Source organism: Salvia splendens, chromosome 7, assembly GCF_004379255.2.
Source record: "Salvia splendens isolate huo1 chromosome 7, SspV2, whole genome shotgun sequence".
NCBI lineage: Eukaryota > Viridiplantae > Streptophyta > Magnoliopsida > Lamiales > Lamiaceae > Salvia > Salvia splendens.
In genome coordinates, this window is record NC_056038.1 from 14540976 (window position 1) to 14555554 (window position 14579).

The window sequence follows — 14579 nt, forward strand, 5'->3', positions numbered from 1 at the left end:
TACCTTTTTGGTAGATTCGGGAAAGTTTCTGGGTTGTTGGGTTTCAAAGGACGGACTCAAGGCAAACCCCTCAAAAGTTCAAGTCGTTCAGAACATGGCAATGCCGAAGTCCATACATGACGTGCAAAGGCTAACCGGATGTCTAGCCGCACTGAATCGATTCCTTTCCCAAGCAGCCGAAAAGCAACTGCCGTTCTTCAAGGTGTTGAAAAAGGCACCAAAGTTCGAGTGGGGAGCCGAGCAGAAAAAGGCCTTTGACGAGCTCAAAAGTTATCTAGCCGAGCTTCCTATTCTCTCTGCTCCAACCGAAGCCGAAGTAATATTCTTATACTTAGCGGCATCGGATCAAACCATCAGCGCGGTGCTTGTACGAGAAGAAGGCCTAAAGCAGTTTCCCATCTACTTTACAAGCCGAGCATTAAGAGGTCCAGAAACAAGGTATCAACCTCTGGAAAAAATTGCTCTGGCGTTAGTAAATGCAGCAAGGAGACTGCGGCCATACTTCTATGCTCACAAGGTATGCGTCTTAACCGATCTGCCTCTTCGGCAAGTTTTGACCAAGCCAGAAGCATCAGGCAGAATCGCCAAATGGGCCATAGAGCTGGGAGAACATTCAATCGAGTATCTACCTCGGAAAGCCATCAAGGGACAAGCCTTGGCAGATTTTCTTGCAGAAGCAAAGTTCGATCAAGCAATTCCTGTTATTGCCGAACAGAAGAATTCTGCCAATGCCGAACTAGCACAGCCCTTGGAATCCGAAGTAGAGCCGCCGGACTGCTGGAGCGGATTCGTAGATGGAGCTTCAAACAAGATGGGAAGTGGAGCTGGTATTTTACTTGTCGCTCCCGACGGACACAAGGTAACCTACTCACTTCGGTTCCTGTTCCCCACTACTAATAATGAAGCCGAGTACGAAGCCCTCCTGGCCGGACTCCAGTTAGCGCAAAGTCTGCTCGTCAAATCTCTCAAAGTCCATTGTGATTCACAAGTCATAGTGAATCACATGTTGGGTACAAGTGAAGCTCATGACGAGAGAATGAAGAAGTATTTGGACAAAGCGCAAAGCATCAGCCGAAGTTTCTCCTATTTTCGGATAATCCGCATTCCCAGAGCGGAAAATAGCCGAGCAGATACCTTAAGTAAGTTGGCCTCAGATCCGAGCTCAAAGGCGGAAGAATTAATGCATCGAAGCATTGATGAAGCCGAGGTACATTCAGTATCCAGCTCGCCGAACTGGATGACGCCGATCTTGCAGTATCTGGATCAAGGACAATTGCCCGAGGATAAGAGAGAAGCTCGGAAGATCACGTGCCGAGCCCTTCGGTACGAACTTCATGAAGGAGTCCTCTTTAGAAAGTCTTACCTCCAGCCGTTATTGCGGTGCGTAGGACCAGAAGAGACGGACTACATCCTCAGAGAAGTTCATGAAGGATCGTGCGGCAGCCACATCGGAGCTAGAGCCTTAGCTAAAAAAGTTCTAAGATGGGGATATTATTGGCCAACCTTGGTACAAGAAGCAGTGCAGCTCGTCAAGACCTGCCCGAAGTGCCAAATCCATGCAAACATCCCAAGGATGCCGCAGACCGATCTATCCACTATGCAGAGCCCTTGGCCTTTTATGCAATGGGGCATAGACATAGTGGGACCACTTCCTCAAGCTCCTCGGCAAATGAAATTCCTAATCGTTGCCGTGGACTACTTTACGAAGTGGGTGGAAGCTGAACCATTAGCTACGATAACGAGCTCGAAGGCATTGGATTTCGTCTGGAAGAACATAGTGTGCCGATTTGGCATACCCCACATCCTCATCTCGGATAACGGGACTCAGTTCACCGACAAGACGTTCAAGAATTGGTGCCAAGAGCTGAATATTCAACAGCGGTTCACTTCGGTCTCTCATCCACAAGCAAACGGACAAACGGAGGTAACAAATCGTATCCTGGTGAAAGGGTTAAAAGCTCGGTTAGAACAAGCCAAAGGACAATGGGTAGAAAATCTCCCTCAAGTCCTATGGTCCTACCGAACTACACCCACAACCTCCAACGGTGAAACTCCGTACAGTCTGGTGTACGGCACTGAAGCCGTAATTCCGGTGGAGATCGGCGTACCCAGTCCCCGAACTCTAAATTTCTCCTCAGAAATGAATGACGACGGACTGAGAGCCGAGCTAGATCTTGCCGAAGAAAGAAGAGAATTGGCATGCATAAAAGCAGCCAAGTACAAGGAGCAAGTAGCCCGGTATTACAACCAAAGGGTGAAGAAGCTGCAATTTCAAGTGGGAGATCTCGTCTTGAGAAACAACGAAGTAAGCCGAGCAGAAAAGCTGGGCAAGCTCGAACCCACATGGGAAGGTCCGTATCGGGTGTCAGAAGTCCTCGGCAAAGGGTCTTACAAATTGGCTCACATGTCAGGAGAACAGGTACCCCCGAACATGGCACATTTCCAACCTCAAAAAGTTCCATTTGTAAGAGACAGTCCGGTCAGTCAGTCTTGAGTCCTGTTCAGTCAATGTGCTTTATTTGGTTTACTTGGTCTTTATTTGTCTCTATGCGTTTTGTCTCTATGCGTTTTGTCTGTGTGTTTTGTCTGTCTCTGTGCGTGTCGTCTCTTACAAATATTACTGAGGTATCTTGTTCTTCGAAGGCTGATCCCCTTCTTAGAACATATACAAGCCAACGATTGTGAGTCAAAGCTTCTACAGAAGATACAAGACCACAATTCAGCTTAAACAAGCAGTTCGTCTGAAACGAGCTGCAATAAGCCAACGATTGCGAGTCCAAGCTTCTAAAGAGGATACAAGACCACAATTCGGCTTAAAAATCAAGCACTTCGTCTGAAACGAGCTGCAATAAGCCAACGATTGCGAGTCAAAGCTTCTACAGAAGATACAAGACCACAATTCAGCTTAAACAAGCAGTTCGTCTGAAACGAGCTGCAATAAGCCAACGATTGCGAGTCCAAGCTTCTAAAGAGGATACAAGACCACAATTCGGCTTAAAAATCAAGCACTTCGTCTGAAACGAACTGCAACGAAAGTCCGATTCTCGCGATAAAACTTGCCTGAATTAGGACAAGGGAAAGTCCGATCCACGCGATAAAACTCGCCGAATTAGGACAAGGGAAAGTCTGATCCCCAAATTAGGACAACGGAAAGTTCGATCCGAGCGATAAAACTCGCCAAATTAGGACGCAAACCAAGTCCGGTCAAAGAAGAGTTCACTTCATCAGACCAAGGACAAACATCAACTTACCCCGTACCTTTATCCAGAATGCCGAAGTGATTCACTTCGCTTTCCGGGGGGGGTAGTGATGGAGTACGTACTAAACAAGCCCAACAGCAGTAAAGCCCATCAGCCTAAAGCCCAAGAAAGAGTATCAGTTCGGCATGACTAAAGAGTATCAGTCCGGCATGACTAAAGAGTTCAGTTCGGCACAACCAAAGAGTTCGGCCCCAGCCTACAGCTCGGTAAAAGCCAACCAATCAAACTCTGCTCTCAGGTCGGCATCAAGCTCTACTCTCAGATCGGCAAAAGCTGCTCGGCAATAATTCAGCAGTTCGGTCTCAGTATTCGACCGAACTAGGAGATAGTGGACTCATGCAGGATTTCCACCTCCACTACACCCACGATCTATTTAGTGGTGTCAAGCAGCCGTTAACTCATGCAGGATAGTGGACCCATGCAAGATCGCCACGATCTCCACGACATCCACTACCTAGTAAATGGCTGCATGCCACGATCTTGGTCCTTTGTATAAATAGAACCTAGATCAGATAGATAGGGTTAGACTCTCTCGCTTTCTAGAGATCAAATACAAAATAGCAAGTCTGTATTGTAAGCTGTAAGAAAACAGATCAAGCAATACAACTCTGCCCTCATTTCTTCCCGTGGACGTAGATTTACCTCAGTAAATCGAACCACGTAAAATCTCTGTGTCGTGATCTGCATTTTCCTGCATTCATCACCATCAGAAATTCGCCGATTCAATCCCTAATTACGAAAGGTCAGCGAATTTAACCCCTTATTCCGAAATTTCTCGATAAGCCAAAATTTTTTTTATGGCACTGCAATCAAATAAATTCATTTCCATGCATAGTGTTTTTATGAAAAAGGCAAGATTTTCTTTATCACAAACAATATTTCATTATTAAGTCATCCACTTGCTCATATCCATTCCTTAACCATCTCATTATAAATTCATTTTCATATTTTTCTAAAAAAAACAAATTTTTTTTATCACAAACAATATTTCATTATTAATCTATCCACTGATTCATATCCATTCCTTAACTATTTCTTCTCTTCACTGTTCATGGCCCCGTAGCACTTTTTACTCCTATCTCTTAATTAAGAGACAACATCTGCAATTCTTCATCCCTTATCCATCTTATCCATTCACTATTCATGGGTCTCACTATTTCATTTCGTTTTATTCTTTTTCCATCAAAGTCAATTTATATTTGAATGAAATATTATTTTGATACTAAAATTCATAATTCTATTAAAAAACACAAAAATTACATAATTGAACAATAGGAAAAATACATAATTCCTAATGTAACAATTTATTTTAAACGTGATTCGCCTTGTTCCTTTTCTCAATTTCTAACCGCCTTCTCGATGTCCTTGCTTTGAGAAGCCTCCTTCACTGGACATTTTTGCACAGTGAGATATGAAGAAAAATAAGAGAAATAAGATGTAGAGAGTGATTTTATGTGAGAAAAATGGTGTAGAAAATGGGATATTTATAGGTGGATGTGGGAATATTAAAAAACTAAAAATAAATAAATAATTGACAAAAAAGGGCATAAAACGGATCTTTTTTACAATTTTTTTTGGTAATTATTTCTGGATTTTTTTATTTTAAAAAATTAAAAATAAAAACTAGGTGAAAAACGACGTCTACTAGCGGGCCGGCAAGTGAACGTCATGCTGCAATGCCAGCGCGCTAGCTCGCCAACCACCCCTCTATCTTGTGCCATGGGACGGGACGACAAATCCGCAATGCCAGCCCATCGCGGGACGAGTCCGAACTGGGATTAGGCTACGTTGCGAATGCTCTTAATTATCAGAAGCACCTCACCAATCTACTTAAAAAGGACAAATGCAAAGATAAGACGAAGATAAATAATTCAAAGAAATCTGTGGCTGAAAGTAGAGATTAAAACTTGTGACAAATGAAAAAGAAATGAACACATATAGACAATATTAGGCATTTATGAGCTTATGAACATAATCTAAACGTATGATTTTCTTGTTTAATGTATTTATGGAACTTTGACTTTGTGGCATAATTGTTGTCCACTATTGCTGGCTCGACTTTGACCTTGATGACCGGGATGAACACGCTGTCGTTTCCGCCGGTGACCTGTGACCGGGCTATACTATTTGGACAAACGAAGTTTTGATTAATTACTATTAAAATAAATAAACAAGTAAATAAAGCAATAAAATAACAGCGAAAAGATAGATCAACGAGGGAATCCTTGGGTAATGATTTCATCAACTAACTAGTTATTCTAATTATTTAGTTCTATATTATCCTCAAGTTCAATCTCAAGTTAATAACTATATTGACTAACCTTGTTAATTATTCCTATCGTGTATCAACACTCATGTCATAGATATTGTATAAACACATAAAATATAAACCAATCAAAGTTATCACCGATCAATGATTCACATTAATCAAAGTACCAACAAATCCGTTAAATATAAACATGTTGGGCGTTGCCGAGCCCCATACCAGCCAAACTGTAGCGGTGGTTGGTTGGACATATTTGCACAATTGATGATGAAACTTTGGAGATGAGAAAATGAAATTTGGTGTGAATTTTTTTTTTTATGAATGGGTATTTATATAGATAATTTTGAGATGAATTGGAGGATAAAAAAAAATTTTAAAAAAAGATAAAAAGGGAAATAAACGGTAATAATTGGAGAAGTAGGAGTTTATTTTTAGTTTTTTTCCAGCAAATTTAAAAAAATATAATTGTAACAGCTAAATAGGACGTCCACTTGGAGCAAGTGGGCGTCACCGTGTGCAGTGAGCACGCCACATCGACAGGGCATGTCGGCTTGGCAAAATGGGCCCAGCCCCTTAGATCGAGCAGCCCGGCAGGAAGGGAGCTCCACAACAGCAGTCCATCGTCGTCTCCTCCCCATGGGACAGGACAACACCTCAACCGACTGACCTTTGCGGATGCTCTTAGCAGCTTTCCTTTCAAGGTAGAGTTGACACTCAGATTTTTATCCACCTTTCAAAGTCTAATAGGTACATTTCGTGTTCCTCTTTTCATTTGAGCCCAATTTATCACACCACTACTCTTTGTAGAAAATTAAATCATCGTTAATATACTACTCTCTTCGTGTCGCTCAAGATATTCATATTCTTGAGTAACACGAGATTTTAAGAGAAGTTATTAGATGGAGTAAGTAGAGGAAAAAAGATAGTTAAATATTTTAATAAGAAAATAGGAGAGTGAGATTTATTTTTAGATGTAGAAAGTTGACATTTTGCGTGAGACAAACTAAAAAAAATGGACATTTTGAGTAGGGCATAGGGAGTACAATTATCTTTTCTCTCTTTTTATTATTACTTAAGAGTGAATGGCACAAAAGGTCCCTAACTTTTTACCGTGTAACAACAGAGACCTCTAATATTTAAAAATCTCATCACAAGTATCTAACAAAATATATAATCACAAATCTTGTATTTTTTGCCATTTTCCAAACGAAAATGCCCAAATGGGCTGAAGGGCAAACCTGTACCCTATGCTGCACATCTAGTCTACATTGTGCAAGAGATGTCTCTTCAAACATAATAGATACTATGCTGCACATCTAGTCTACATTGTGCAAGAGATGTCTCTTCAAACATAATAGATACTATTTTTCCATTCTCCTATTTTTTTTTATCTTTCCCTCTCTAGATGATTTCCTTTCACTCCTTTTACTGTATTTAAAATATATATCCGTTATTAGCCTATAAAGCATAAGACACTGTCACAGTGAAATATAATATTAAGATATTCTTTTATATGCTGATGATATGTGGTTAAATAAGTACTACTTCTTATAATTATAACTTAATATGAAATTTTTTAATTAAATTTGAAAATATAGAGAAAACTTAAAAGAGAAAGAGATTCGGAGAGACACATGTCTTTAAGTAATTAGTAGATAAATTATTAATTATTAATAGGTATCGGTATAATATAGGTAGGAATATAATAAATGCTCGCAGTGAGCAATATACCTTTCACCTGAATAATTTAACCAAATCAAACCCAAATATTAAGTTCGGTTCGATTTTTCAAATTTTCGAATCGGATTATATTTTTCTTCCAATTAAATTCAAATTTTCGGATTGGTTGGTTTTTAAAAAACGAGAAAATCCAAATATTTGAAGTATATATAATAATATACAGAGTGTGTACTTTTATTTATTTTCAACATTATGTTCAAATAACATTGGAAAATTTTTATTCAAATATTTCTATCCTAATACATACAACAATTAAATGTTTTATTTTGGGTTTTCTTCGATTTATATTCCCTCAAAATTCAGCTTTTTGTATCGATTCAAAATTGGAAAAATAATTTGAAAACTGAATGCTGACTCCTAAATCATAGTTACAGATATATCTTGATTTTATTTTTATCCATTTCTAAGGGGTTTTAGCATCCTTTTTTTATAGGGAATATGTATAGACCCCTAACTGAAATCTGTTTTTCTGAAAGAAGCTACGGTATGAATAATTTTGCATTTATTCCTCAAGCAAAAGTTACAAAGATTATTCTTAATTATAAAATGGCACTTGCTCGTGGATAAAATAAGAATCAATATTTATGTTTTATATACTAGACTAGTAGCCCTGCTCTATTGATAATCATAAATCATACACTATATTTGGGAAAAAAAATAAATTTACTTATTCTTGTAAATAAATTGTAACCGCATGGAACATATAGTGCCACGTTCATCAGCACTTGGAACATTTCAGCGTGCCGCATAATTGCTATTTATCACATTTAATTTTAGGCTGCTTAAATAATTCAGTCCAATTAGGTCATCCACAACGTTGTTCTTATACCGTTCCTTAAACTACTATTTGCGGGCCCACTGTACTTTTTTACTCCATTCCTTAACTAAGGAACGGAACCTGCAACCCTCCGTTTCTTATCCGTTCCTTAACCGTTCCTTAAATTACTATTAATTCAATTTCATTTCTTATTTTTATTTCCAACCCAATTTAATTAAAACAAACACACTTTATTAAAAAACACACAACATTAAAAAAAATTACAACTTAAACTTAAAAAAATAAAAAACACACAATTAAAATCCTAAAAAAAATAAAAAACACACAATTAAACGTGGGAAAATAAAAAAACTACTCCGCCGGCAAATCACCCCCCGAAGGCGGTCGAGGTGGAGGGGGAGTCGGAAGGCCAAGTTGTGCCGCCATATGCACAATTCCGTTCCACCAGGCCATGTATTGGGAGTGCGAGAAGCGGGAAGTGTCCGCCATTGTGGCGGTAATGTACGCCACCACAAGTGTGTCCGAGCCTCCCCGCGAGCCCGATCCCGAGGCCGGCTGGCTTGATTCGCCTCGGCCCTTCCTCGCTCTAGCCGCCTTCGCCGCCTTCGTCCCTTGCGGCCGACGGCGCCCACGGCTGGATCCCCCGTATTCGTCGGTCGTACCCCCAAACACATGCGGTTCACCCTCGCTGGCCTCACCGGTGTCACCAGACGAGTAGTTGCCGCTCGCCGTGTGCTTCATGCGCTTTGAGGTTAAGCCCGAGCTGGAGCGGACACCGCCGGCCCACCTTTCCTCGTCCTTGACGATCTGCCAAATATCAACAAATTTGAACTGGAGACCGGTGTCCTGGTGGAAGGCGCGCAAAGCCGCCCTCAGAATGTCGGCGCCCGAAGCTCCGCTTTGGTAGTGCGCCGCTTCGGCCGAGTAGATGCCGCAGAATTTTTTGACCTGTACGTCGACTCGGCCAAAGTGAGAACGGAGCATTGTATATTTGCGCTTCCGGGCCCCTTTCGGCTTAGTCTGGTGGTAGACATCACGGACCTTTTCCCAAAAGCACTTGGCGGCTTGTTGATTCCCGACGATGGGATCGTACGAGACGGTCAGCCAGGCGATGTACACCGCCTTTGTTTCTTCGTTGTTGTACGGATGCCGGCCCAGATCCTCCGGTTCCTCCTCCTGCTCCTCCTCCTCCTCCTCGGCCGCCTCAGACGCAGCCCTGGAGCTTCCACCGCCTCGGCCTCCTCCCTGGGTGGGTTCAACGGGGATATCCTCCCGAATCTGGGACAATCCCTGAGAAGGCCGCGAGGCGGAGGGTCGAGCGTATGCATCCACATCGAAAGTGGGTGGTTGGTACCCACCTGGCATCGCCGACCCCTGGGTGACCAGCGTCGACGAACCGGAACCACCAAGTGTGTTGTACATGGTCTCCCAATCGCCGAACGCGTTGAGATCCCACCCACCGGAGCCGCCACCGCCGGAGTTGCCGTCGCCGGACATTTTGTGAAGAGTTTGAATATGAAAATTAGAGAGGAAATGAAGTTGATTTAGGAAGAATAGATGTGTAGTTGTGTGTGAAATGAGGATGAATTAGGAGTATTTATAGAATAAGAAAATAAAAATAAAAATTTTTAAAAAAATTAAAAAAAGGTAATATTACCGTTAAAATTTTTTTTATAAAATCGAATTTTTTTAAAAAAAATAATTATTGCGTCAGCACGTGACGTCGCCCACTAGCGGGCCGGCGAGTGGGCGTCACGCACGACGCGGGGAGAGCCACGTCGCCGAAGCGCGTGGCGGCACAGACCGTGCCGCGAGTCGTGCCGCCGGCACCCGGCACGGCATGGGAACGGCACCGCGACGAAACCATGTGCCGCAACGCGTTCCGCTGAGCTTTCGTTCCGGAGGAACGGCACGCGGAACGCCGACGGCCCGCGTTGCTGGTGCTCTTAGGCTTGAACTTGATGTTTCTGTAATGATGAAAAGAGAAGAGAGAGGACAAAAAGACATGATGTTTCTGTCACATCAATTAGGGGTCTACAGTACATGCCTCACTAAAGGTCGAGTTTGCCCTTTCAAGCCCCGAGGGTGTTATGGTCCGAAAAAATAAGGTTTGTGATTATATATTTTGTTAAATACCTGTGATGAGATTTTTAAATGTTAGGGGTCTCTGCTGTTACAAGGCGAAAAGTTAGAGACCTTTTGTGGAGTTCACTCATTACTTAATTTTTTTCACTTCATTAAACTACATTTTCTCTCTCTAGTTTAACACATTAAACATCTCATGAAATATCAATGGAATAGATGTAATCTTCTCCAAGACAAAAGATGAAGCATTTATTTTCAATGCTTAATATACTTTTAGAAGTTTCAATCTTAGGAATGTAATCAAATGCAAACTCTAAATATTGTGCAAACTCCAAACTATAATTTAGACCTTTGGAAAATGTCAATAGATGACAAAATAGTAGCAACAAAAAATGTCAACATAGTGTCAACGGTTGTGCTATGTTGTTATTGTATTGACACTATGTTGACATATTATGTTGCTACTATTTTGTCATGATATTTTTAACGGTCCAAATCATAATTTGGAGTTTGTAGAACATATGAATTTACATTTTATCACTACCTTCAATCTTATTTGTTAATATAACGATCAATACTATCAAATGAAGTTTGAAAAATATTTAAACAAATGTTAAAAGCTTATAACGAAAAAATATGAAATTGATCCAGAAAAGAACATACTATTACATATAATCATCGTCTTGATTAGATAGAAATACAAATCCAAACAAATTAATGATCCATCTAATGATCAGAATTGAGTATTCCTTTCCAAAAATTTGGAGAACTAACATGAATTGTACTACATCACATTCAATAATTTATAGCCAAAAGAGAAATATCAGCACTAGAAATTTATTAATCAAGGGTGATGCTACACTTATTTGGTGAGGAAAATTTTGTTTACAACATCCACAGGCAATGCATAAGCTGGATCTATAGCTTTGAGTCCAGGATATTCAAGAAGTGATAGACCTGATTTCACCAAACAACATCGGTTGTCAAATACTATAGATTTTACAGCAACTATATATAAATCCGAGGGCTCAATCTTACCAGCAACACCAAAATAGGTGTGGAATACATCAACAGCATCATCGGGCCTATCCGAGATTCCACCATTCTCTTTATCCTACATCATTCAAGAATACGGATGGCATCAGATATCTCTTAGGAAAAGTGATGAGCAATGCAAAAGAATAACCTGGCAGTCCAAGATGAAGTTTACGAGCTTTTTCTTGTCAATCCAGTGAACTCTATCGATCATAATCAAACTACTAAGAACCCACCACGAGTAGCATACCTGGAGTTAGGAATGAACACTAGATAAGAACAATATTCTTGTCAGAATTCGTTGCACAATAAGTTATACACGAGGAAAGAATCGCTCACATCAGGAAGCTTCTCAGGACGCCCATTTAAGCCTCCAGATTTTACTTGTCGTTCACATAACCACCATCCAAGGAGGTCCTTGTCAACATGATCTAAATAGCCAGTAATAGCAAGAGCGCCCACACAACAGAAAACTGTAACAACAACAGGCATCATCCACATCTGTTAGTTTTTCACTAGGACCAGACTTTTTTTTATTTTTCAGAAGCAGCAAAAATCCAGTCACACAAACCAATGATCTTGGGCAGGCTGAAAATATGGAATAAGTTACAACTATAAGGTTAGTGAAAAAATGCATGGTCAGCTAATCAAGAGTCAAGTCCGCTAGTATGGCTTCTCCACCAGCAGGCTTTAGACTTGTAAATAAACGGGAGCATGACTTTTATAAAATGCACAGAATTAAGTCACCGGGTTTACAAATCTGCAGGCATTAATGTTCTCGTTTTATCCAGTAATATAAAGAGTTAATCACTTAGCAAGACAACATGCAATAGCTTTTGTATTCATTTACTTGGTAACTTTGCAAGTATGCGAAACAGCTAAAGGCATGAAGCATACTTTGTCCGGCATGAGATTCTGCTCCAGGTGTGCATCCAAATCCACCATCTAAATTCTTGCAACTAACAATGTACTCTACAGCTTTTTCTACATTTATTTTATCCAAACGCTTTAGTAATGCGAGGGAGCATATTGCAATATAAGAAAACCTGAAAATATGGTAATACTTGTTATTCCAATAAAATAGATAATTTTATGGAAAATTAACAAGCTAAATATGCGACAATTTTCCAGCCTACAAATATTAGATGAATAAGAAAGCATACCTGGTATCTATTTCACCCCAAATGTCACCAGAAAATGAGCCATCTTCATTCTGTAGGCTTGCAATATCTAGCTAGTAGGTTAAGTGCTTACTTGGCATTCAATTCTTATTTTGTGTTCAACTATACTAAGGAAGAAATAACATAAATGAAAAGCAATGGAAAAGGTCATGCATGTAACAGTGGGTGCTAATAGATGATAGCTACCACCATCTGGCACAATTAGTTTTAAAGATTTACTCACAGAGCCCAGCCCAACTCCAAGAACTATACTAATTTGAATAAATATTGAAAGATACAATTGGCAACCTTCTCAATATCAAGAACATCTGTCTTGTCAAATAGTGCTAAAACCTGAATAGCACTTAATGTGTAGAGCAGGTGAGGATCATGCCCTATATTACCACCAAAACCACCTGCATAAACAAATGCATAATAAGATGATGCGAGTTTATTAGAACAGCACTATTAACAATGTTGTAAAGGACTTGCTGCAACCAGAACAGAGTGAAGAAATACACTATAATTTTGACTAATATCAATATAAGGGCATATAATTAATGCAAAAACTAAAGCCTGCGTACACACCAGATTCATGCTGACATTGCATGATCCACGGAATAACCTCATCCTGATCCACTGCATCAAGCTTTCCTAAAACATCCAGAGTAGTCAATCCCCAATAAGCGCCATTCAATCTCAGGTGCTGCATCACCACAGACGCAAAATCATCCTTTTTCTGTTACAAAAGGGTGCTGATTATTACTAAAAGAATACATCACCACTTGAAGCATCTAGAGGCCTAAGAAACCCTGAATCTTCTTCGTAGTTAGTACTACTACCTCCGTCCCTTAAAAATAAAAATTATTTCCATTTTAGTCCATCCCTTAAAATTGAAACTTTTTAAACTTTCTATTTTAGGAAATGGACCCTATAAATATAATCCACTCACTCTACTTCCACTACTTTTCCTCTTCCTCTCTCTTACTTTATTCATTTCTCTCTTCATCACTCTTACTTTACCAATTCATCTCTCTTACTATACCAATTGTGCATTAAAACATGTACTGTTTCAAAAGTTTCTATTTTTCAAGGACGGAAGTAGTACTATATAAGAAAAGAAAGACAATAAAGAAAAAAAAACAGAATGAAGAGGAATGATCTTCCAAGTGTAGCAGGAATATCCAGAAGTAATTATTTCACTCCTAATATTGTAAACAAAAACAGGGGGGAGTGCCTTATCATTTCTTCCTGCTGTTCTTTTATAATCATAAAGTTTCATTGTATAAGAAAAACAAAAATTGATACAATCCACAAACTAACAATGAGGCCTACCTTTTCAATTGATATGATATATTTGATATGCTTTTCAACCACGAGCTCCCCCATTCTGTCATGTATTCAAAGAAATGGAAAAAAAATCAAACATTTCAACATCGAATATCGTTACTCCAAATCAAGACACAAGTATACAAACACAGGTGCTCACTTGGAATGAGAATAATGTCGGATTAGCCTTGTGACAAGACAAAATAAAAGAGATGCAACGGGGCTGGTCAAGTGAAATTACAAGAAATCCAGATTTCGGAAACGCGATGCCGAAGGGGGCAGGGCAGGCGGTGGAGTATTCGGGATTTAGGACGGGTTTGGAAATTCAAGTCAAATTTGCAGCTGACTTCTTTTAAGAAAAGCAGAGGGGCTATTCTACTAACAATGAATGACTTGAGATCCAAATCTTTGTGACTGCTACAAATGTAAATGGGTTTTCATGGATAGGCGTTGATACCGAGAATGCTGGATTTTTGTTAGACATTGGGTAACGTATGAATTAATAACGGACTTTTGTTAGATATTGGGTAATGGTATGAATTAAGAGCATTCACGGTGGTTATACCTCAGTAATAGCCCAGTCATAGCCTAGCCACAAACTTCTCCTGCCACATCATCAATACTAAAAATCCTCCTGCCACATCAGAAATAGTCCAGCCATAGCCTAGTCATATCATAAATAGCTCAGCCACATCAATAGCCACATCACTAATAACACAATATACGGAATTTAATTTACGAGACATATACGGGAAACATTAATAATACTATTTTAATTTTTTTTTAAAAGTACAATAAATTAAAAAAAGTACAAAAATTTTAAAAAAGTACATTAATAAAAAAAATTACATTCAAAATCGAAAAAGTACATTACTTAAAAAAAAATCACTCGTCGGCTCCCTCGCCTCCGTCGTCGCCGTCGCCAC

At 39.8% G+C, this 14579-nt stretch overlaps 1 protein-coding gene across 2 annotated transcripts; it reads right to left on the reverse strand.

The window, feature by feature from the left end:
- Positions 1–10753: 10753 nt before the first annotated feature.
- LOC121742476 (geranylgeranyl transferase type-2 subunit beta 1-like) lies at positions 10754–14134 on the reverse strand. 2 transcript variants are annotated; one of them, XM_042135616.1, is made up of 10 exons: positions 13814–14134; positions 13660–13714; positions 12913–13030; positions 12624–12740; positions 12328–12394; positions 12062–12210; positions 11504–11637; positions 11316–11414; positions 11168–11243; positions 10754–11086 (listed from the first exon to the last, which is right to left on the reverse strand). In XM_042135616.1, exons 2-10 carry the CDS (start codon positions 13711–13713, stop codon positions 10992–10994), a joined length of 909 nt encoding a protein of 302 aa, XP_041991550.1. In that variant the 5' UTR covers position 13714; positions 13814–14134; the 3' UTR covers positions 10754–10991. The 2 variants fall into 2 exon arrangements, with proteins under 2 accessions (XP_041991550.1, XP_041991549.1); XM_042135615.1 differs by having other exon boundaries at positions 12913–13063.
- Positions 14135–14579: the final 445 nt, after the last annotated feature.

What these genes read in the sequence shown, in the direction of transcription:
- LOC121742476 (XM_042135615.1), bottom strand. Translation starts at nt 13,713, where the DNA reads ATGGGGGAGCTCGTGGTTGAAAAGCATATCAAATATATCATATCAATT. An exon ending in ATATCATATCAATTGAAAAG is followed by an intron (nt 13,064 to 13,659) that starts GTAGGCCTCATT and finishes CTTTTGTAACAG; the next exon opens with AAAAAGGATGATTTTGCGTC. An exon ending in GCAATGTCAGCATGAATCTG is followed by an intron (nt 12,741 to 12,912) that starts GTGTGTACGCAG and finishes TTGTTTATGCAG; the next exon opens with GTGGTTTTGGTGGTAATATA.